The sequence below is a fragment of the Megalops cyprinoides genome, chromosome 4 (assembly GCF_013368585.1).
Source record: "Megalops cyprinoides isolate fMegCyp1 chromosome 4, fMegCyp1.pri, whole genome shotgun sequence".
Lineage (NCBI taxonomy): Eukaryota > Metazoa > Chordata > Actinopteri > Elopiformes > Megalopidae > Megalops > Megalops cyprinoides.
The window spans coordinates 36144686-36169357 of NC_050586.1; the positions used below are offsets into that span (position 1 = coordinate 36144686).

At 40.8% G+C, this 24672-nt stretch overlaps 3 protein-coding genes across 3 annotated transcripts; 2 read left to right on the plus strand and 1 right to left on the minus strand.

Annotated features, from left to right (window-relative positions):
• Positions 1–323: 323 nt before the first annotated feature.
• Positions 324–2416, minus strand: amn1 (antagonist of mitotic exit network 1 homolog (S. cerevisiae)). Its single transcript, XM_036527813.1, has one exon. The coding sequence runs from the start codon at positions 2016–2018 to the stop codon at positions 1269–1271; it is 750 nt and encodes a 249-aa protein (XP_036383706.1). The 5' UTR covers positions 2019–2416; the 3' UTR covers positions 324–1268.
• Positions 2417–2475: 59 nt separating this feature from the next.
• Positions 2476–10839, plus strand: fancg (FA complementation group G). Its single transcript, XM_036526832.1, has 15 exons — positions 2476–2547; positions 2783–2891; positions 3034–3124; positions 3250–3375; positions 3933–4117; positions 6436–6580; positions 7407–7537; positions 7895–8041; positions 8306–8466; positions 8615–8681; positions 8923–9269; positions 9624–9664; positions 9813–9980; positions 10229–10358; positions 10728–10839. The coding sequence occupies exons 2-15, from the start codon at positions 2814–2816 to the stop codon at positions 10837–10839; spliced, it is 1929 nt and encodes a 642-aa protein (XP_036382725.1). The 5' UTR covers positions 2476–2547; positions 2783–2813.
• Positions 10840–12344: 1505 nt separating this feature from the next.
• On the plus strand, positions 12345–24187 carry LOC118776414 (valosin containing protein). The gene is made up of 17 exons (XM_036526754.1): positions 12345–12500; positions 14709–14820; positions 16198–16370; positions 16661–16803; positions 17009–17139; positions 17260–17391; positions 17560–17662; positions 17752–17885; positions 18026–18161; positions 18680–18792; positions 19224–19388; positions 19682–19804; positions 19939–20151; positions 20406–20714; positions 20845–21000; positions 22768–22922; positions 23138–24187. The coding sequence occupies exons 1-17, from the start codon at positions 12484–12486 to the stop codon at positions 23241–23243; spliced, it is 2421 nt and encodes an 806-aa protein (XP_036382647.1). The 5' UTR covers positions 12345–12483; the 3' UTR covers positions 23244–24187.
• The last annotated feature ends 485 nt before the right edge of the window (positions 24188–24672 follow it).

Consider the following 24672-nt stretch of genomic DNA (forward strand, 5'->3'; position numbering starts at 1 on the left):
CAAATTTTCCACGTTTGAATCTAAACCAGTTTTTTTTCTACGAAGAGTGAACAATATACCGTAACTGTTAATGTCACTCAAACTTGTATAACTACCTGTCGGTGCTGTAGCCACAGATAGGGGGCACGCCCTGTCAATTCGTAAACTGGCGCATTACATAGGCCTACCATGGGTCTGCCATTCCAGACAATAAATTAACACTCCCTCCCTTATTTAGTTAACGTTATTTATTTATATTATATTTATTTAGTAAATATTTTTAGTTACATCAACATCAATTCTTTTATTTAAAGACAAATTATTTCTAATCTCATTTGCACACATACATCCACTTTTAGAAAATGGAGACAATTGCATTTTGTAACTGACACGACGGACACACATTCTCATCTTACAATCAGCATGATACAGACAGAAAACAGGTTTTCCATTACGGTTTTAGGGAGTCTGTCGCAATACATCATCGCAGAAACATGCAAATATCATGAGCTAGCTGAGCAACACCACTCCGTGCTCCAACACATGCAGACAGTCTAGCACGCACTCTCATTAACAATGTTACATTAAAATTTTAACATTTAACGTTAACATGTTGTTTCCTATCTCTACATTGGACCATGACAGTATACGCTCTTAAGTCCACAAATTTGTGTCAATGAAGGCAACTAGTGGAAAGAGTTAAATGTACATGAATGTATTTAACCACTAGAGGTCAATGTTGCATATCAAGCGTCGAATAAAAGAGAAAATTCAGTATGGTGTGTGTTCCGTATATGATGTTATAAAGAACAAAAATCTGAATAAACAGTACAAAAACTAACAAGTTACATTAACGTGCTGAAATATCGTTATGAACAAACACATGACGTGCAGTGGCAAATATAAACATAGCACCACAAACGCTTTACAAACAACAAACCCATACTTGATAAACCACTATAACCTCAACCCAAGAAGATATCTTATAAGATTTATTGTCCGAGTTGGCTTTCCTCAGGAGTATACAGCCCTCGCCTTTGTATGAAAAGGTCTAATCCTACAGATAGCTAATCCAATTCAACTGTGAAAAGTCTGTAGTACAATAGCAGTCTAAGGAATGCGGTTATTTTCTTCATTTTATTTTGTCAATGGTTTAAGTGCAGCGCTGTCAAATGTTTTAAGAGGCTGGGCCTTTTGGAATGCTTTTAAGATCTACATAAACATTCAGAAAATGTCCTGAAATTCTAGAATCCGTCCCCGGTAAGGAGGACGTCCTCTTCATTGCTCGCTCAGTATATGGTCCATGACACCTGGTGGATTTTATCTGGGCCAATGAGGTTCTGCAGGGCCCCCCTGGATTGATCTGTGATCAGCGGACATCCATGGAAGTTGAAGATCCTGATTTTGGGGCAATGTGTCAGGACCGCTGTCACAGACTCATCCGTCAGGAACTGACAGCGTGCCATTTGAAGCTCCCGCAAATTGCTGGAACACACTCCGGTGGCAAGGCCGACCACACCCACGTCCGTCACCCGAGTTTCTGAGAAGTAGACACTGTGCAGGAGGCTGCAGTTCCCTCCCAGCGCTAGCAGGGCGGCATCGCCTATCGCCGGACAGCCTCGTATAGAGATTACCTCCAGCAGTTTGCAGTTGTGTGCCAAGGCCACAACGCCCTCGTCTGTCACACCCGTGCACCCGCCCAGATCCACAACCTGCAGGCAAGGGCAGGAGGATGCTAGGGCCGTCACACCTTCAGACGTGACACTACCACAGCCTCTCAGAAGTATTCTCCTCAGCTGCCCGCAGCGGATCTGTTGGAGGGCGGTGTCTGACACTTTGCAGTTCTGCAGGTCCAGAGTGTGTATCTCAGGATGCAACAGTTGAGTGATGTTGAAGTCGGTGACTGTGCCCTGGGAGGTCATTATCCGCACCAGTTTATCCTTTATGCCCAGTGGTAAAGACTTAATGTCGCTGTGGTAGTTATCGGCATATTTTGCCACGCAGTCCAGGCATAAATCCAGGAGCGAATACACAGCCATATTTCTGTGCGACGAAACGCTAATTTGAGCTGTAAGGATTTCAGAACAAGCTAGCTAGCCAGCTAGAGCAGTCTAGTCAACTAGGACCAAGATTACATATCGGAGTAGTTTCAACTGTTAGCTAGATAGGTAATTAGCAAGACTGCCAAGCCAGCTAGCGCTGTTGTGACAACCACGCGAGAGTCAGATGATGTGAAAAATTCGATTGCTTGGAGATTCCTTAAATATCACAACAATTAATATGTGTTGGACATATATTATTAGTTAAGCATAAATTATGTGGTTAATGCTCATTTCGCAGCGTGATTTAATTTGCTAGCTAGCTACTATTTGTGTAGCTTGTATCGCTAGCTAACTCACATAGCTTTCAAAGATGAGTTCGTCCTTCCAATATGGCGGTCGCATGCTCAAACGTCACTGATGGGCGGAGTTAACCCAGAACCAATGAGAGGACACAGAGAAGGCGGGTTTTATGGTTTCCAGTGGTCTAAGTTACCAACGCCTGCACCATCCAAAAATTAAGTTTCATGTCAGTTAATTTAGATTGCTGTCTTATGGTAACATTAGGTCTTTAGAGGACGTGGTAAACTGGTTAAGCAAGTACTTTTATTGTAATTTGGTAGCTTATTGTTTATGATTGTTTAAATTATATGAGACTATGTGATATCTAACGTAGGCGAATTCATAAACTGATGTCATTGGTTAGCTAGCTCTATTGCAGCTAGCTAGCTAGCTGTATCTGAACTTGCTATCTTCCTTCTTAGTTACGCAAACATAAACGTGCATATTGACACCATGGACCATGGAATGTTCCGTGGTAATTGTCTGGACATTTGGACTGAGGAGAACAACGATATCATCAAGAGGTGGAAGGTACTGTAGCTAGCTAGTTGGCTAACTAGCTATCTGTTTCACAGAAATCTGACCGGGCAGTGAGTCTAGCTGTTTATCCAGAAGTGAATGTATTTTATGTTCGCCATTTAGCCATCTTGCTAATGTCATACTTTTATTTTAGTATTCTGAAAGAAGCCAGGAACATGAACGACAGCACGACACACGGAAACGGTACTACTCAGAAATCCATCGGCTGCTGCAGAAAATACAGGGTAATTTAAGATAACTCTAATGTCTCTTGTCTACTGTATGCAAAAAAAGAAACATCCAGCTTGGATTTTATTGACAGTGTTGCGGGTAAGTTGTGTTTGTTGTAATGATATGTTCTTTACAATAGGTGTCCCCTCTGTTCCTGCCGGCATCCAGCTTGAGTTGACTGTCCTGTACAACACGTTGGTGTTCACGCTAAGTCTTTCACAGTTCACAGAAACGGGAGAGCTTCTTACCAAAGGCATTGTTAGAGGTAGGAGAACACAATATGAAATAATGTTTGTTTTTTCCTTTCTTGTTTTCTTGTTTTACGTGTTTCATTCAGTTAATTACAACTGATATTTCACAAATGGTTTAATGACCAAACAGACACTAACAACTTACATATAGATATCTATATCTCCCTTTACTGACAAAAAACGGACATCGCAATAAAAACAAAGCGTTAAAAAGTTAAAATCAAATTACAAAAATGAAATTAAGATCACATTTATAGCTAGCCATTAATAGAGGTAAATAACAACAATAGTCTTATTCGTTGTACATGTAGTTGGGGGATGGTTATCAAAAATACCTTAACAGTGTAATTTCTCAATTTTGAGATGGGAGTGAGCAGCAGTCTTCAAGGGCTGTTCTATCTGCTTTTTTTTCTAAATTCTTTCCTTTGTTCAATTGAAGTTGTTATTTGAACAGACAATCATTTCACACCATGTACCGGTATTAAATCTGATACCCTGCAGGCCTGGAACTGCCTTCATTGAAGTACAGGTCTTTGTATAATGTCTGGCCTCGTGGTGTTTCTCTGTTCAGCACTAGAGGCCGTAGGCTGCCAGGCCCCCGGCTTTGACCCTCTAGTCCTGTGGGATACTGCACTGCAGACCTTCAGTAGCAGGGACCACCTCTTCTGTCTCCGTCAGCTGCTCTGTGTCCAATGGGCTTTGTGGCTCTCTACTGGCCAGCTGGAGAGCATCCAGGAGCTCTCGTCTGAGTCTCAGGTGTGTGATCTGAAAATCCACTGTCATTTGCTTAAAGATTTTGTAATCCATCCAGTCAGATCATTATGACCATTATCTCATGCACTTCACCATTAACCCCACCATGCATTCTGTGGGCAAGTCACATTTTAATCATTGATTGGTCGTGGCTAAGAACTCCTAATTAAAGATTGTAGTTGCCTTTGGGAAGGCCTCAGTGCAGGGTTATGTTCAAACTGTTTTGATTGTTGTGATATAGAAAAGCAAGAGAAGCCATTGTGCTTATGGGTGCACATGAGCTGGGTGGAGACATGACCCCCAGACATTTGAGATAAGAGACTCATTATTCCCTGTCCAAACTACTTGAATTTTTGAAATACGTGCTATCATTAGCAAGATTTATGTGAGGCTGAAAAGTTTGATGGTTGGCAGGCATTTTACTGCTAAGAGAATCTGAGAGAGTCATATTTCAAAGTGCAACAGTTTTGCACAGAATGACCCTGTTAAAACCATGGCCACTGCATCTTTTGATTGGATTATTTTATTCAAGCATTTCTCACATTCACTCCTTATAGATACCACAGTTGCACCTAAAACCCTTTGACGTAAAAAAAAAAAAAAACTGTATGTGGTTTACTGTACTTAATGAACATACTGGCCGACTTGTAGAATATAGGTTAATTCTGACCTTCTTTGTGCAGTCTGTTTTTTCAGAGAATTAGGTCAGAAAACAATGGGCCTTTCACAGTGGAAAACTGAAAATGTGTGGTCAATATCTGACGAAATCAGCAGTGGAATTATAGCCAGCTATATGTACATCAAGTCACATACGTACATCAAGTAAAGGTGATTTGGCAACAAAACTAAACTGACCAAGAGAATAGGTCTTTCAGGGTAGCAGTCATAAGCCAGGGAAGCTTCTTTGCACTGAGGCCAATTCTAAATTGTTGCATTACTGAATTAATGATATTTGTGCTTCCTTGAGTTTGGAGCCCAAACCATCTTCTTTATATATAAATTGGTGTATAACTCCAGTTTGTAATTCTAATTGCAAGTGAATACAAGCACATTTTGAATTGTTCACTAAAAACACCATTCAAGCATTTTCGTAAGTAACAGCATTCATAAATAACTCATATAAGGTTCTATTTAACTTTTTATTTTTTTTGCTGATTCTTGCAGGATTTAGGTGTGCTTCATACTGATGCATGCACAGTTGTATTTTTGACTTCTGTAGTTGACATTTGTATTTCATTCCAATTGTATGTAGTGTGGTATGGAGGCACAGAGTCACTCTGATTTACATATGAATAGATAAAGGTAGATATTCTTGAGACTTGGCTTTAACCACTGATCTTTTAAGGACCAAGGCCAACAGAAGAATAAAAAATCTTGGAAACTGTTACAGGATTACAAAAGGTCTGATCAAATCAGTACTGTTTTACCTGGTAACATTGTTTGCTATATTATAAACTGCAAATAGCAGTTTAGTTTCTGATAACATGTTTTTAAGGTTGGTCTGAAGTTTTAATTTACTCCACCATTTAATTACAATGTTTTGCAGCGTCTGTTAAAATAAACTCTTGTATCACCTGTAAAGTCCAACATGAAACGTTAAAATGAGCCTTGCTGTTAAGCCCCTCTGTGTGTGAGACTCTCTCATACTGTTGGCGGGGGTGCTCTGTGCCAGGGTTCATGCCAGTCACTGAGCTGACTGCGGATTTCAGAACCAGTTTCTCAACAATGCAGTGTGGGGAGCACTCCTGGGAATATACCCCATTGCCTCTGATGCAGAGTGTTACAGAGGACAATCGTTGTTATTGCCGTCAAAGCCTAATTCTCTTTGGAGTCTGTGTAGAAAGTGAAAACTGTGACTGTGATCACAGCCAAACATAAAAATTCCATTAAACAGCCAATTTACCCCCACCTGCAATTGATTTACCATGATCTACCATGTCATCCTACATGAACATGTTGAAATCAGTGATTTCAGAGGGGCTATTTCCTTAGAAGTATCACAAGATGCACAGACTATAGTAATGCGATGAAGAATGTGGCAAGCTGCTTCCAAGTGACCATTTAGAGCAGTGATAAAAGAATATTATATAAGTAGACGGGTCTCCTTTGATATTCAATATTGTGTTTGATAGGTATTTTCCCAGAAAATTGGCCATAGATATTCTTTCATCTAAGAGACATAACATTCAAAGGCTTTCTCTGGCTCCTTGTTCCACTCCAGGTATAGCCTGCCTGTTGTGTGATGCATAGGCTGAGTAGCTCTTTAGGTCTCATTTTATATCCAATATTGTGGATTTGATTCTTTGTCCTCTCCATTTCAGGAACAGGTGACCTCACCATCAACAGATCTACTTGCAGTAATAAGAGACCTCAGGTTTTCCACTGAAGGGAACCCCACCCTGTCAGTCGCCATGGCAGCCACAGAGTTGAAGGAACTTCTACACATCTGCACTATCATTAGGAAAGGTCAGCACCCATATCTAAAAAGGTTTCTAAAAGACTGGCCCAGGGGAAGGGGAGGGAAACTTGGTTACCCCCATATAGACAACGGTAGAACATATTGTAAGGAGAATAAAATAATAAAAAAAAGAAAACAAAATGTTGTATAAGTAATATAAATGTAGACCTCAAGGCTCCGACAGTCCTTGGAAGCATGATAATATTGTCATCCCAGAACAATGCTCAAATATCCCACTGCCCTTGAAAAATCATGGAAATTGCTCAAATATTTGAAAAAAGTAAATTGTTAATTTTTTCTTTTACAGCAAGCAAAACGCATCCATATTTCTTGCTAACTCACAAGCTCGTTGTCATGTACTACAAGACTATTTTAGAGTACATTGATATTGCTGACAAACTGGCTACATTTTGGGCCTATGCAGTAGGCTATGCACTGCCACGTCAGTAATGCCTGTTATTGGCTGCATCGAGCAACCTCAGGTGTGTGTCTACAAATACATTAAATGTTCCATAGTTAATGTAGTAGTTTTAATGCCATAAAAAGTATTGCCCTGCACAAACCCAAATTTCCAGTTTAACAGAAGCATGGTTATTGGAGCATTGAAAATACACCTAGAAAATCTGGATTAAATTTATCCAGAGCATGTCAGAGAAAATACAAATCTGAACTGAGAGGGAATGCTGTTTCTATAATACAAAAAGTATAAAGTGCATTACATCCTTTTTTACTTCCTGTGTGATTTCATGACAGCCGGAACAGATGGTGCTTGCTGGGACTCTGTAATTAATGCCTCTTTGACACACCCATCTTCAATTGTGCTTTGTGTGTCAGGTATTGTAAAGATGGAGGAGGGGAAGGACTCAGAGGCCCTTCTGGCTTTTCAGGCGTCTGTCTCCCTGCCTGCTCCCAGGACTCTCCTGGCACAGATCCACGCCCTGACTGGCATCTGTTTAGCCAAGCTGGTGAGGACTGTCCTGTTGACATTGTAGCTTGAAATATACCCTCGTAGTTTGTTGCTTGCTTTTACCATTGCAAAAGGCCTTATCCATAGATCTTAGACCACTGGAAACATATTACAAATCTTTTAATTCTGCAATGAATTGGATGAATTTGTGAATAGTTATGATATGCAACTGCTCCAAAAGATTTTCTCCTTGAAAAAAAATGAACAGAATAGAAAGCATTAAAAGAATGGGAAGTTTCAAACATTTTCTCTTCTTACCATTCTGAGTGGTGTGATTTTGATGTAATTTCTTTGAGAATAGGCCTCAATGTTGCGAGCTGTGTTGACTGAGGCATATGGTGCCTGTTGTTTGCAGAGTCGCCCTCAGAGTGCTCTGCAGTGCCTCAGGAAGGCCCTGGAGGTGGATTTTGGCTGTCTGAGTGCATTGTATCAGAGCTCGTTGCTCTACAGGCAGCTGGGGAATGCCCGGGCCGAAATCGAAGCCCTCTGTCTCCTTCACGCCGTGAGTGCACCGAGGCCCATCAATGTAGCACTCAGGCACTTGTGTGGCTCCTGCTCTCTGCTTAAATCCATATTAGAAAATCAATAAGCACTTGCTACGAAGAAGCAAGACAATATTAATCAACATCACATCATTAATCAACATGGGGAAACTTGCTGATGTCAGGCTTTTAGGGAGCAGGGATGTCTGCCCCTGCATCTGCGTACAGGAAAATATGCCTGGCAGCCATGAAGGTACATGGCTAATACGTCTGATTCTGCTCAGGCTATGGTGTCACCTGCTTGTAGAGGGTCCTCCAGCTCCCACACCACATTGATCTCACCCGAATCCCTGCTTGGCAGCAACTCCCTCAACTGCATCCTCATGATGCCCTCCCCACAAGCCGTCCTGCACTCCCTGGCACACAGGTGCCTGCAGAATGAAAGGTAAACGCCTGAAGGGAGACCCCTTTGGAACTTCCATCTCAGTCTGTCTTCCTGTCTTTTTTTATTTTTTGAAAGACTTTACTTTTTAAAATAACAGAAGTGCTCGGATTTAGCTCATGCACCTGCAAAAATAATTTATTCCCTGTAGAGTACCAGAAGCAGTAGAGCACTACCTCGACCTGCTGGCCTCCTTTCAGGTGGATTTAAAGCAGCAGGTCAGTCGTGAGTTTTTTATTAATATCTCGTTCAAATATTGTAGTTATTGATTTAATATTTAAAAGAATTACATGAGATAATCATGTTTGTAGATGTGTAAAACATAAATATCTAGTTCTCTTAGATTCGTGTTGTAAAATGCTTGTAGCTATATGTACAATACATTCAATATCTCTATACTTGCTTGTCCAACAGTCCTCGGTTAAACAAAATTGTGTTGTGTTAATTAATACAACTTAGGTAAATATGGATTGCAGTCCCGCCCTCCCCAGAATTCCTGAAATCTACCTTGAGGCAACGTTCGCAATGTTGAAGGCCAAGAGATACTGGGACTCTGTTGCAATCAGTGAAGAAGTTTTGAATAAGACTTTGGACCTCATTCCAGAAAGGCTAGTGCTGCAGTTACCCCTTGAAGAACATCAGGGAGGTGGATCTACAGAGCTGTCAGCTTCTTTCTCTGGCAAGAAGAATGAAACCACGGAGGAGAGACTGAACTGTGTGTTATGGGCAGGGGCGGCTTACTTCTTTCAGGGCCAGGCATATAGCTGCCTGAAGAAGACTACAGAGGCTGTAAACAATTTCACCAGGTACAAAGCTTTGCATTTTTGAAACGCTGGTACATTGCGTTTCTAGGTCACGTCCTATAGTACACAATATTTTACAGTGAGAGTTGAGTCTGAAGGGTTTGTGTAAAGTCTTCTTTTCCTGCAATTAATGACCTAGTTCTGTTGTGATTTGTTGAATTCTTACATAACACAGCAGCTTTTAAAAAAATCCAGGCTGTCCAGTTCAACGTGTTGTTTATGCTGTAATGGTTTGCATTGCAGCTCGCCTTTTCAGGTTAAAATTAAGGTGTTTAAAGGAGAATTTCAAGTATTTTGTTTCATGCAACAGTATTTTCCCATTGTTTCTGTGCTATACTGAAATGTCTTTCATTTCAGATCAATAAATCTTCTGGTAAAGGTGCAGATTAAATATAAAGGTAAGCTTTTAGAGAACAGGACAAACACTTCCTTCAGAGCACTGGCTAATGGATCTGTTCTGTATTAGCTGCTTATACCCACATTTGGTTTAGGTTTTACAGTACTGAGTGCTTTGGATAAATGGTGAGACGAACCCATTTGTTGCAGACTGGCAATGCAAAGATGCAGGAGATGGGGAGGCTCCTGAAATTAAGGTGCGGACGCTGCAGAGGCTAAAGGGCTTGGCTCTGGCTGGCAGAGGGGTCTGTTTCATGGCCAGAGGACAGGAAAAGGAAGCTCTGCGTGACTTTCAGCTCAGTCTACAGGCTTCTCCAGGTACTGAACACCTTGAAGCACATTATTGGCCAATTCCTCATGATAGGGTTAAAATTGACCCCCAGTGGTTGAATAATTTATAGTATCGGCCATATTTAAGTTTAACACCTGCTAGTGTTAAATACGCCTTTTGTGTGAAAGTGCCAAATATTTCTCTAAGCTCATGATGGTAGCTGAATAGATATGCACACAGCTGCCTTGCTGATGTCATCAGAAGCTTATCTTGTCTCCCTTATTATTACTCTCAGGGATGGAGGACATAGAGCTGTGGTTGCTGGAGGCACTGTGGAATTTGGGTCGCAAGGAGGAAGCGGTAGCACACTGGAGAAGGACTCAAAACTCCATGAAGAAGCCCACAGTGGCGGATAGTACACCAGGGTGAGAGCCATTCTCGTCTGTGGTGGAGAGTAGAATTAAGCCATTATCAGGAGAGATGTGGTTTCTTGTGAGAATGTTTGCAATGCGACATGGTTCGGACTATGCAATAGGTATTCTGTGGAGTAAAGGATAGACTTTTGTCGCTTTTAATGGAGAAATGTTAGTTGAAACTTAACATTGTTGCCTGTTTATACATTTAATGTTCCGTTATAATACAGAAGCACCATTTTCATATGTTTATTCTGCAGTATATTCGTATGTTAAGTTCTGCTTTTATTATTTTTCTCAGAATTTACCCCAGTGCTGTGTTAAACCCTTAATTTCATTTCACATCGTAATGGCCACTCTAATGTTTTGCTCTCGTTTCAGAGGCCTTCCAATATATGTGCAACCAAATCTTCAAGATGGGATACTTTTTGACTCTGAGGTCCTGAAGAAGAAAGTGGAAGAACTTATTCACAGCAAAGGAGTTTTGACATGACAGCATGGCTTATCAGCAGTGGTGTTCTGGAAAGAACCAACTAAGTGGGACTCCTGTATATTTGTAGTTGTTGTTTCATACTGAAACTACATAAGGACAAGTCTTTTAACTCTCCTGTCACTTAGTTATTTTGGAACCATCAGTGCATCTTAGCAATGGCATTAAAATAAACCTTTTGTTGTAAACATGATTATATATCATGTGAATTTACAAGTTATCAAACCTACAAATTCTTAGGCATCTGATTGCATGAGAGCTTTCTTCATTGATAGTGACTTGTGTACCATTGTTTTAGGCAATAGCTGTTCTCTTGCAAGAAAGTGTTTGTTTTGTTCAAATAAATACATTACTGCAAGATTTTGTCTTTTTTTCATGATCTGCAGTGCTGTTACTTATATTGGCTATATGTAGGCATTGTGAATAAGACACGGAAACATATCTGCAGTGCCCCCATTTTAAATATTTTTTGAAGACCAATGGGCATTGCCGTTTCCAGAGGGTTGGAAGGCCTCTTAACAAAGACTGAGTGACATTGGAATTTACATACCAGCATATAAATGTAAAAATATTCAATTTGCAAGAAAGGTCTAAGACTGTCCTTTCCACATTGAATGGGTTCCTTTTGAAAACAAGACTAATTGATTTTGCTTACGGGCAATATTTCTTAACTTGTTTACCTTTTTAACAAGATGTGTGCATAACTCCACTCTACTGTGTCTGTTTTGTCTCCTTAGACTACACTGGAAAAGGCAATGATGTTATGCTTGTATACACACTTTATGGTTGCACAGTTTTTAGACTTGGGTAGCTTAGTCATGGATTTAACTGTTGGTGTTGTGATCTACCCACGTTTTCAAAAGGACAGAATGTACTTCAGCGTATATAGAAAGTTCTTGATTGTGCTCCAAACGAGGAGAGTGAGGAAATCTCTGAGGGTGTTTTCGGCCATGTTGCGAAATGTTATAACTTAAACATATTATGTGTATATTTCGCATATGTGTTCATGAGGTACACATATGATACCATGTGTAGGAATGTGTCGTTAATGAGGTACATTTTTCCCTTTAGCGAGTTAGCTTGTTTTTAGATAAATGAATGCTCGTGACAGTTACGTTTTCAACATGTGTGAAATACAACCCGCACTGCTGGTCTGACGTTTGAACATTGCTTTTACCAACACGAGGCAATCAATATTTTGCAATACGCAAGTAGCCAAATAACATGTATAGATGACAAGTTGTTGGACCAATGAAGTGCAGCCATGTCGCTTTAGGGCGTCCGCTGAAGTTACGGCAAAATATTAAATGTAAAATAAATCAACCAATGACTGCTGTGTTGCCTGGTGGAATAAGTTCCCGCAGCCTATGCTGAATATACGATTGGTCAAATTTCTTCAACGTTTCCTGGGAAGTGACCAATTAAGTAACAGTTACTAGGTAGAACACAACAATAACATCTTTCTGATTGGTGATTTTTTTTCGGCTGCTCATACCGTTTCTCCGCAGCTTTGATGCTAACGAGCTGAGCGGCCTTGAATTCAGTTTTAGAAGAAAAGAACTGACGAGAAGGTTGAAGAAGAAAAACTAACAAAGCAATACAAACTAGCTATACATTTTATTTATCAGATTGTTCAGGAGGAGCAACATGGCTTCGGGGGGAGAGTAAGTAGAAGTATCTGAATTAAGTGGTAGAAATCGTATTTTTCGGAGTTTCTAGAATTGAATTTTTAATGAATCATCGTCGATGAGATTTTACCTCAGCAAACACACAGAAAACGTTTATTCCAACGTCATCGCCCAACTCAGATGCAGTAGCTATAGGTTTCTGAAATAGTTTTTTTTTCAACGCGTAGCTATCCACAGGGCACTTCTCAATTTTTGGAAATGTTACTGTAGCTAGCTAGCAAAGGCTAACGTTATATGTTGCATGACTGCTCTAGGAAGCCTGTGTAGCTAGCTGTCGAATCAAATATCCAGCTAGCAAATCGTTAAATACCTGCCTCTTTTGTATATAGTGGGCTGTAATGTCACAGATGATTCAAGCTGGGTGTCTATCTATATACCTTAGTTAACCTAACAAGGCGTCTAGTGATGGCTAGCTAACGGTAGTTAACCACTGACTGGTAGTATTGTATCGCTGGGTAGTTAACGACAGCTACTTTCTGGTCTAGTCATTCTGAGTGAAAGGCTGTTGGCCTACCGGCACTGTCATTAGAAACTGACAAAACCTAACTAGGATTAGTTGCTGTCTAGCTAGCTTGTTGACGATAGGGAAAATTGCAGTTATTTAAGCGGAATTGAATAGCTAGCTGTCGAGATTGAGGATTTTCGCCCATAACAAACCGCTAGCTAGCTTGCTAACGTGAGCTAGCAAAATCAGCTCTAACGTAACTGCTAGGCATTAATTCGTTTGTTAGCCGTTTAGCTAACGTTAGCTAGTTTGCTCATTTGGTTTCTTGTGTTGTTGGCAGCTAGCTTCTCAGATTCATAATACCTAGTAGGCTAGTTGGCTGTCTAAGACGGCTACATGTAAAGGTAGCTAATTTAGCTTACTAGCTAGTTTTCTAATCTCGTTGAATATAGGCCGTGATTTCCTTATTGTGGAGTTGTATTATTATTATTGTCAGTAGTTCAATTTAAATGGTGTTTGGTTGCACTTTCGTTTCTTTTTTTCTTGCTGTGTCATCCGGGCCTGAACTCGTGTCATAGCATCGAGTGCCGTAGACGAAAGATAAGACAATTGTGCTGTTTTAACAAAGACACATTTTTGTTTAAATGCTGGTTTGGTTTCAGGTGAAGCTGTCCGTCTCCCTATCAAGCTAAGTTGTAAACGCCAGTCAAGTGAAGCTGAATTGTCTTTATAGTCAGCCACTGGACCGCAATGTTAATACACAGTTTGTTAGCTACCTAGCGAACCGTCTATCCGAGCCACCTTTGTATTCGAGCCAGCTAGGTGTCATATCCTTGTTTGGCTCCTTACAGTAAAAGGAGTTATCATTCAAGCCACCAGTCTTAAGACATCCACGAAATGATGCTCGCTATTCAGATGGAAATGTTTTATCAGGAACTTACACGATGGGAAAGTCACGAATGAGATGAATCTATTGATTATAAGGTCATAATTATACCCCGGGTTCCTTTACTCATTAATCAGTAACGAATGCATCTTTAAAAATGTATAACGTTACTGCAAATGAAAGGTAAAGCAAATTTGTGTTTATATAGATGTTTTTATACAGTGTGTTCAGTAACAAACGCATCATTCCGGTATGAAACACTGAAGACATTTATTCCCCATTGATCCCTTTGAGAGGTCGAATACTGAAGGGAATGGAAGGTGGGTTATATTTAGCCCAGCACAGGCTGGTCCTTCCCTTCAGAGGACGTATACTTACAGCTGATGAAAGTTGATTCCATACCTAGACAATTTAGCAATGTGACTTACCATCCAAAGCAAGCTGTGTAGTTTTGTTTCGTTTGTTTTTGTTAACAGTTTTTGGAAATAGAATATTCTTTAATTTTACAGGATGTAAGCCATACTAGTAAGTTTATTGAGTGAAACATTCATCTGCTCTGTATAACCTACTGGGATTGAAAATGCTGTGTATCCTAAGAATAAGACAGGTGTATTATGAATGGTGGCTGTCAGCACTTTTCACGCTCCAGGGATAGTTTACAGAGTGGTACCTACATATAATTTTAAGGAACACCAGCTAAGTTGAATGTAATGTATTACATGCACCACTATGTAAACGGCACAAGAAGAGTAAAGTGATTGGTTTAAGTTGCATATTTTAAGCAAACAAATGCTGAAAATATTCATATAAGATTACTTTGTGATGTAACATTTGATTTTATATTTCCACACAGATCCAAAAATGATGATCTTTCCACTGCGATTTTAAAGCAAAAGAACAGACCCAACCGGTTGATTGTGGATGAATCCATCAATGAGGACAACAGTGTGGTCTCACTTTCTCAGGTATGGTCTTATCCTCGCATGTCACTACTCATAGTCTTTGGAATCACTTTAAGCAAACACTATCAATTTTTGATGCAATGATACTGCAAGCATGCAGATATAAAAAAAATATGTTCCAGGAATATTGGCCACGTGGTAGTCTGGTCAAATTAAATAAAAATGGTAATGCATTCGTAGTTTCATTGCAGAAATTCTGTTTCAATCTGTAACTGATATTTGATCCAAAATATTTTCACGTTCAGATAAGTACTGTGAAACAGGTGTGGGGGTTAGTTATTTGAAGCCCTGCAAAATTTCCTGCATAGTAAGTAATTTTTTGTAGCAGTGTTTTATGAAGCTTGTAATTCTTAAGCTATATATTTATTTATTTATTTTTGTATGCATTGTTTATGGACAGGTGTTTATTAAATTGTTTTTTAGCAAGGCTAGGATCCATCCAGTCCTAGCTGTGAGTTTATGTTGGAATAGAGCTGCCAATATTGTCTTCCTTGATCCAACATGTTGACTAGGAATAGTGGAGTTTGGTCATATTTGATAAATCTTTTGAATGGTCTTTATAGATGGATATTGTTGATTCTTTGATGTAACCGTTTTGGTTTACTCAAAGAACCTCTTGACCCTGACTTTGTACAAAGTACCGATACAGCAAGAGTTGAGAGTGACTTGCATGTGTACTACTCATCTGGTAAATTGGATCACAGTATGCTGCACACTAGCTGGTATGCAGTTTCTCACATGTCAGAAGCAACTTGGCAATTGCTAGTTTGCTGTTACAGCTGACAAGCTTTGTTCAAGATAAATCAAATCATTACACCTTAATGGGCTTTTGAAAGTTTTAAAATCTGATGTTTGACAGTCTGCTAAAAGCAGACAATTACATTTTGGTTTGCTGAGTCACATATCCTGTTCAGGAATTCAAATTTGCATAGATGGAAGCATGCCTGCCAATATTAAATGTCAAATATAAAAGCCGTGCAAGAGCCCCTTCCTCCTCAGGCATTTTTGTGTATACGCTTCCATTTTATAACAGTGCACAACTAGTACAGAAGGGAAGGCAATGCCACACATCATCCAAGAGCCCTTTTTTTGTAATACAGCAGTAGACCTTAGGTTTGTTTGACAGCAGATTTTACTTCAGATTCCACTTCCGGTTCCCCTCTACCTAGGCACTGTGTTTATACCCAGAGTTTCTTAGCGCTGTCCTTTGTGCCTCTTAACAAGTACTTCACACAGGGATTAAAGTTTCTGGAATCATGAAGTTGGAGACTGGGATCCTTAAAGCCTACCATGGTGATAGTAGTTGTATTATTGGCAAGTGACAAGCCAAGATGGGCATCATTGGCTTGTCCTCCTCACACTATAAGTTCCCCCTGACAGGCCAAAATGGACGAGCTGCAGCTCTTCAGGGGAGACACAGTCCTGCTGAAGGGCAAGAAGAGGAGGGAGACCGTGTGCATTGTCCTCTCAGATGACACCTGCTCGGACGAGAAGGTGCGCATGAACAGGGTCGTCCGAAACAACCTGAGGGTGCGCCTTGGAGACGTCATTAGGTAAGACAGCACTGGTGTTCAGTGTGCACTCCGGATCAACCTTAAGGCTTTACTGCCAACACTGGACTAACAAAGCCTTTATAACAACATGCAGAAGTATGCACTGCACATCAGTTTTACTTACTTAAATCTTCTGATTAATGCAATCATCCAGAGGTTTTGGCCAGTGGTATTGGCATGATAATATATATATGTAAATATATTAGTATGAGTATAATTGTGTCTTTTTAGTATAATCTGCTGAATGTCTAAGTAAAGTTGATAATGCGGCATGTGTTGTCTTGGTACAGTATCCAGCCGTGCCCAGATGTGAAGTATGGGAAGCGCATTCATGTCCTGCCCATCGATGACACAGTGGAAGGGATCACAGGCAACTTGTTTGAGGTTTATCTCAAGCCATACTTCCTGGAGGCCTACAGGCCAATCAGGAAAGGTAAAGGTCCTTCACTTACAGTACATGTGAACATGACAAATGCACACCTACCACAAGTTAAGCAAGTGTTCTTTCTGTTGCCCAGTTGTTCCTTTGCAATGGCTGGGGCACGTGATCAGTCATCTTTCTTTCTTCATTTTTTTATGTCTGAAGTGTTCTTGCTCACTGACCGTCTTTACAAGCCACTTTCCTGCTTTCTTTGTAGGAGATATTTTCCTTGTCAGAGGAGGGATGCGAGCTGTGGAGTTCAAAGTGGTGGAGACAGACCCCAGCCCCTACTGTATTGTGGCCCCAGACACAGTCATCCACTGTGAGGGAGAGCCCATCAAACGGGAGGTCAGTGCAGCACAGACAACATAAAGGCATTATGGCATTTGTCTCACAGAAGAAAACACTAGTGTCACAGCAATTGGAGAAGGTCAAAAAACAGCTGTGTTTTCCCACTGTTTTTCACAGGATGAAGAGGAGTCTCTGAATGAGGTCGGCTATGATGATATCGGCGGAGTCCGCAAGCAGTTGGCCCAAATCAAGGAGATGGTGGAGCTTCCACTCAGACACCCTGCTCTCTTCAAGGCCATCGGTGTGAAGGTAAGTGAAGTGCGATCCGAGGTTTAAGATGTCCCCTTTCCTTGGATATCATTGGTTACCTTTTGAAATATTGATGCTACTGAGTATACAAAAAAAATAAGCACTTTTGTGTCTGGGGGGGAAAAAAACTTGCAAACGTTTCAATTCAGGTCTTTTTATCTTGCATAGCCCCCGCGTGGCATTCTGCTGTATGGACCCCCTGGAACTGGAAAGACTCTCATCGCACGAGCTGTTGCTAATGAAACTGGAGCTTTCTTCTTCCTCATCAACGGTGAGGGATTGACTATAAAGAACGTGGGTATTAAATAAATCTTCAGGAGTGATTTGCCTGTAATCTTTGTGGTCCTTGGATGTCCCCAGGTCCTGAGATCATGAGTAAGCTTGCCGGAGAGTCTGAGAGCAACCTAAGGAAAGCGTTTGAAGAGGCTGAAAAGAACGCTCCTGCCATTATCTTCATTGACGAGCTTGACGCCATCGCACCAAAAAGAGAGAAGGTGAGTCGTGGGAGAGTACACAACTTGCTAGGCATGAGTGCCCTTTTGGTATTTTTCTTTCTTGGTTGTCCCTTCACAGAGGGTGGCTTTCTCAGACCTACTAAACTTTTCAAAGCCTAACAGCTCTGCTTTCTCTTCAGACTCACGGAGAGGTGGAGAGGCGCATTGTGTCTCAACTGCTGACTCTGATGGATGGGCTGAAACAGAGGGCACACGTCATCGTCATGGCGGCCACAAACAGACCCAACAGCATTGACCCAGCCCTCAGGCGTTTCGGTAAATACATGTCATTGTTACAATTTTGGAAACGTGCTAAAAGCGTAGGAGGTGGTGGTTTAGAAAGTTGGTTGGTTTTATGCTATTTGTGTCAGAAGCTGTTTTTTTTTTCTCCTACAGTGCTAAATTTATGCATTTGTTTTCTTCCCCACTGGGGAACTGGGGTTTGTTTTACACAGTGTAATTACCGAAGTACATGATTTTAGGGTGTATGAACATGCTAGTATTCTGATACACAATTCTCCACTGTGCAAGTAAAACAATTCTGTTGTAAACAGAGATTACCACAATAACAGATACTGGTACACTGTCATCTGTTAGTTAACATTATAAAAGCAAGAATTTTAAAAATGTGCGCTTTCACTAAAAGCGGTAGATCGCCAAAAGTCAAAATAAATATTCAGGTAATATAACAACATGTTTAAGCCAATTTACTTTAGAAAGTGTAGTGTATCGTCTGTTGGAGAAATGTTTTGTCAACGGCATTGATGAGAAACCTGGTGTTCTTGTTTGTTTAGGTCGTTTTGACAGGGAGGTGGACATTGGCATTCCTGATGCGACAGGGCGACTGGAAATCCTCCAGATTCACACCAAGAACATGAAGCTGGCTGATGACGTTGACCTCGAGCAGGTCTGTACTGTGACACATTCTTTGGCTGCATGAATCTTCCCAACAGTATTTTTGAGTTAAATGCTTTGTTTATGCTTGATAGCTTAGGAGGTACAGGCTTGAGGGTACTGTTTGGGTACATTCTCATAACAGTGTAGGTAGTGTGACTGATTCAAGCCCACATGGTATAAACTGAGCAGTCAAAACAGACTGCAGCATTTCACAAAGGCATTAATGGGAGGTAATGCCCAGAGCCAATTCAGATCTGTATCTGTAAAACCTTGCATGAACTGCAACATTGGTGCTGTGCTTTGCACATTAATCTTGTTCCTGCTGTGTGTCATGGTGGAGGCCGGTTCTGATTTTGTTTCACCCTGAATATACTTGTATTTTTTTGGGGAGCACTGTGGGATGGCTGACAGCGTGTAAGCTGTATTTTTCTGCTTTTCCAGGTTGCCAATGAGACTCACGGCCATGTTGGAGCTGACTTGGCTGCCCTGTGCTCAGAAGCTGCTCTGCAGGCCATTAGGAAGAAGATGGACCTTATCGACCTGGAGGATGAGACCATTGATGCAGAAGTCATGAACTCCTTGGCTGTCACCATGGACGACTTCAGGGTGAGAACACAGAACAACCAAAAGTGTTTCTTTTAGTATGAGGTCCAATGAAGCATATTTGCAAGAAGTCCTAGGATTTGCGCATTTGATATTGCCATTTTAACTGAATCTGTGTTATTTTTTTAAAGCTTACTATTGCTTTAAATTGAGGGTGGTGATGTCGAATGCCAGCCTGTTGACAGCACATTTCTTTTTGTTAAACCACCACTTACATTTTACGGCTGATACCATAAAATATAGGTGAACGGTTCCCTTTGCTGCCCAGTAAAGCTGTTTTGGGGTTTGCCTTCTAGTGGGCCCTTAGTCAGAGTAATCCCTCAGCCCTGCGGGAGACAGTGGTGGAAGTGCCTAATATCACCTGGGAGGATATTGGTGGACTGGAGGATGTCAAGAGAGAACTGCAGGAACTTGTACAGGTAAAACACAGATGTTGCTTATAGTAGTTCAGCACTATATCAGACTTTTCCATAGAGAGCTCTCACTTCAGAACGAACCTGTATAGAGGATATGAATCTTAAAGTGGAAATGTTTCTGTTTTGATATTTTTTAGTATCCAGTGGAGCACCCAGACAAATTCTTGAAGTTTGGCATGACCCCTTCCAAGGGGGTGCTGTTCTATGGACCACCTGGCTGTGGTAAAACTCTTTTGGCAAAGGCCATTGCCAATGAGTGTCAGGCCAACTTCATCTCCATCAAAGGCCCTGAGCTTCTCACCATGTGGTTTGGAGAATCTGAGGCCAATGTCCGGGAGATCTTTGACAAGGTAAAAAGTGAGGGGAATCGGTTTCTGTTGCAGTGAATGGTATGTGCAACACACAAAACAACAAAATGGAGAACATGCATTTCTAGTTTTCAGGCCAGTTTTAACAAGCACATGTTCAACAATTGATACAGCATATGTCTAAAAACCACCTGATTAGTTATGAGGTGAAACTACTTCTGCATCCAGACTGTAAGCTGTGGCTGTACCCCAGTTTGAAGTTAGAGGGTAACCTGTAACTTCTGCTGTGCCTCCAGGCCCGTCAGGCTGCTCCATGCGTCCTGTTCTTTGACGAGCTGGATTCCATCGCCAAGGCCCGTGGTGGCAACGTAGGGGACGGGGGCGGAGCTGCAGACAGGGTCATCAACCAGATCCTTACTGAAATGGACGGTATGTCCAGCAAGAAGAACGTCTTCATCATTGGGGCCACCAACAGACCAGACATCATCGACCCTGCCATCCTGCGACCGGGTAGACTGGACCAGCTCATCTACATCCCACTGCCTGACGAGAAGTCCCGCATGGCCATCCTGAAAGCCAACCTCAGAAAGTCTCCCATCTCCAAGGTGAGACGGAGTCTTTCCAGTCACTGTCAGCCAGTAGTCTCACAGTCCTCTGCTCTGAACAGTTCCTAGCAGCAAATGTCTCAATTTAAAATAACTGTTACTAATTTTTTTTTCCTGACCTCTCATGTAGGATGTTGACTTGGACTTCCTGGCTAAGATGACCAATGGATTCTCTGGAGCTGATTTGACAGAGATCTGCCAGCGAGCTTGCAAGCTGGCCATCAGGGAGTCCATTGAGAATGAGATCAGGAGGGAACGCGAGAGACAGACCAACCCCTCAGCCATGGTGAGAATTACTGTTGACATTAATTATTTTACACTGTGGTGCTGACATTTTAGAACATTTATTTATTTAGTATTCATAACCACTACCATGCCTCAAGGTAGTAGGATCAGCAAAATCATGTCAATACCTACATGGAGATACAAGCACCAATTTTCAACCAAAGTGCTCTCCCTCAGGCAGCGTTGAAACTAGGGATGAACCGATTTATCAGTTGTACATCAGTATCAGCCGATATTCGCCTTGTTGACTGCCATTGGCGTATCGGCAAATAAGATGACATTCACTGATGGCAGTGACCGATGTTTAACTGTTGTGTTGCATCAATTTTGCACTGGCTAAATGTTGTGTTGGTTGTTTGGGGTTTGACTTGGACGACAGTAGCCTATCCAGCTGCAAATTCAGAGAAGATCCAATAGGTGGTACTATAATTAGCCTTTTTCACATGGCAGCCATTTTGCTCTTACGTCACGCTCTGGGTGGGAGCAGGGTAACTCTTCAGTCAGCATCTATGGCAAAGTGGACCAAAAGTTTGACGTGTGTCTATCTACCTTTTGAAGAAACAAAACAAAAATGGCCAGATGGGTCAGCAAAGATCCCTAAAAGAATTCAAAAGAGATACAGTTGTTGGATTTAAAGTTATATCCACTAATGAATGAATGCCCTGGTGCACTTAACGCTAGCTAGCTAGTTAGCTAACTAATGTTAAGTTGCTAGCTAGCTAGCAAATGGTACTTAAGATCAGAAGTCAATACCTTGGCTTGCAGAATGTTAAAATTAACTATTTGTTCATAAGAGACATGATGAAGCTGTATTGATTTGACAGCTAGCAAAGCGTGTGAAAGCCAAATTGGCTAGCTAGCTAGCTACTTGCACATCCAGCTGAAAAGTACAAATACCACCTTACAAAGACAAATCTAGCTAGCTAGCTACAATACAAACAAAATGATAAACATAACTAGCTAGTTACTAACACATTCCGCTGACAAATACAAATATCACCTTGCAAACACATAGCTAGCTAGCTACGATAAAAACAACATAGAAAGCTACATAGCTTGCTAGCTAATTTGGCTTTCACGCACTTTGCTCAGCTGTCAGCTAACTAGCTCTTAGTAATATATCAAACTAATAAAGCCTCATCATGTCTCTTCTGACCAAATGGTTAATTTTACCACAAACGCTACAAGCAACCTGTTCTGTTTAGTACTGTTCGCTAGCTAGCTACCAGATTAACATTATAGTTAGCTAGGTAGTCTGCAGTGAGTGTTTTAGCTAGCTAGTTAGATGAGTGCCAGGTCTTTCTTTAGACTTAGTGGATATAACCTTATAATCAGCTACTGTTTTGTTTTATTTCTTCAAAAGGTAGATACAGACACGTAAAAACTTTTGGTCCACTTTGCCATAGATGCTGTCTGAATAAATAACAACAAAAACTAAATTAAAAAGAAAAAAAACATTGGTATCGGCTATTGGCCAAATTATTTTAAACATCGGCATCTGTATCGGCCCAGAATTTCACAATCAGTGCATCCCTAGTTGAAATGCTTTCCTTGCATATTAGCGTATTGTTTGAGCACAACTGTCCTCTCTACTTCTATTCAACTGACAATTGAGATAAATGTTTACATAAAAGATACCTCAGTTTTCTCACATTATATGAGGAGACTGGTTGGACAGTTTTGCTTTTCTCACCCACTTTCTTTGAGTTGTAAGGGTAATATCCATATGTCATTGACAACATTACTACTTCTTGCTCCTCACCTGCAGGAGGTTGAGGAGGACGACCCTGTTCCTGAGATCCGTAAAGACCACTTTGAGGAGGCCATGCGCTTTGCTCGCCGCTCTGTCAGTGATAACGACATTCGCAAATATGAGATGTTTGCACAGACTCTGCAACAGAGCAGAGGATTTGGCAGCTTCAGGTAAAGGAAAAATGTTTCTTTATAAAACCAGTTCTGTGATTAATGTGCATATTGAAAGTTCTGTAACTGTAGTGCATTTGAGCATTACTGTAGGTGTTCAAGAAATGTGCTTTCTCCCCATCTCATCTGCATTTCTAGAAAACACCTCCTTTAGTCTGTGGCATGTCCTGACTAAACTGCATTGAATTACAACACCTTGTCCCCATCTCTCTCAGATTCCCCTCCAGTAACCAGGGTGGCAGTGGACCAAGCCAGGGTTCGGCAGGAGGCAGCGGAGGCAACGTGTTCAACGAGGACAATGATGACGACCTCTACGGTTAAATCTGACCCACGTGGTGGACCAAAACAATCCATCCAACCAGGCCACAATGTACAAAACCAACAAAATTCCACATTTCCAGGACTCTATGCTTCTTAAATGTGTTTTTTCAAAATGCCCCCTTTCTTTCTCTCCCCACAAATGTTGGAGAAGCATGTAGTTGCTTGTCTTTGCTGTGGTTTGTGAGAGGGTAATTATTCCAGAGCATATTGGTCATAAGCCAGTGAGGGTGGGGGATTTCAGTGAATAAATGCACAGTAGAGTGGCTTCCCTCTCAAAAACTTTATAATTCACAACCTTTGTGAGCAGCTTTAGTGATGGATACAGTGCTAGCATTTATGGAAGAAAAAAAATTGCTGACTTCATTTTTTTTATGAAAGTATGAAAGTAGCATATAATGTATTACAAGTTTGAAAATGTTGTTAAAAATAAAACCACACGAAATGAAAGAAATTAACTGGTGACTGTGTGTTAGAGAATGTCTTTCTTGGAGATAACGGCGTTTTCTTACAGCAGTGTTTTCTCACTGGATTTTGTAGTGTGTTAAATTGTTACAAAAGAAAAGAGTGAATATTCCAGAGCCAAGTTACACTTGGAAGCACCTAAGCACATATTACACACTTGTTCATCAATACACACATCAGAATAAAAGCAAAGTTATTTTTTAAAACCATATTTTGTTCAATTGGCACTTTGTCAACAAATCTACAGTTTCCAAGGCTGTAGCTACTATGAGATGCGACAGCATGCAGGCTTGTTGAAAGTGTTAATTGCTGACATGTTCATTTAATGGAGTTAAAATGTCTACCATGGTAGTTATTTTAAGAAAAGGTCAAATCTCAAATGTGATAACTTGTTTCATATCTCGTATTACAATTATGTCCATGTGTGTATTGGGATAATGAACTGACAGTAATCACTTTTGACAAGGGGTAAACTGGTGGCTGTGGCAAAAAAAAAAAAACGGTAATGGGGGGGGGGGGGGGGGGGGGGGGGTGTGAATAAACACCATCTTGGTAAAAATAAATGAATAAAAGCTAAGATGCCATCATGTAACATGAACTTAAAGTGACTGCGTGTATTAATTGCTATGATTATTGATAAGTGGAATGGACATTTTTCACCTTACACACTACACTAATTTGAAAATATAGTATGGTTTCCATTTCTGAATTTAAAAGAATGGGTTTGTAAATATAAACCATTTTAAATAGTTTTCTTTAGAATCACCATCTAAATTTAACATTGGAGTTATCCGATTTGCATATCTTTAATAACTTAATTTGAAGACTGTGGTGAATACTTACCTATTTTAGTACAGAATAAGGTAGGTTAGTGTCAGAGTAGGTCTAGATTAGAACGTGCTAAAACAAGACCAGGCATAGATATGTTAGCAGAAAAACTTTTTCCATCGAAAAATCATACGTAAGA

Bases quoted from the DNA above. Each gene is read 5' to 3' on its own strand.
- LOC118776414 (XM_036526754.1), top strand. The intron at 16,804-17,008 runs GTAAAGGTCCTT...CTTTCTTTGTAG, and splicing joins CTACAGGCCAATCAGGAAAG to GAGATATTTTCCTTGTCAGA. The intron at 17,663-17,751 runs GTGAGGGATTGA...GGATGTCCCCAG, and splicing joins TTTCTTCTTCCTCATCAACG to GTCCTGAGATCATGAGTAAG.
- amn1 (XM_036527813.1), bottom strand. From the start codon at position 2,018: ATGGCTGTGTATTCGCTCCTGGATTTATGCCTGGACTGCGTGGCAAAA.
- fancg (XM_036526832.1), top strand. From the start codon at position 2,814: ATGGACCATGGAATGTTCCGTGGTAATTGTCTGGACATTTGGACTGAG. The intron at 9,270-9,623 runs GTACAAAGCTTT...CTTTCATTTCAG, and splicing joins GCTGTAAACAATTTCACCAG to ATCAATAAATCTTCTGGTAA. The intron at 10,359-10,727 runs GTGAGAGCCATT...CTCTCGTTTCAG, and splicing joins GTGGCGGATAGTACACCAGG to AGGCCTTCCAATATATGTGC.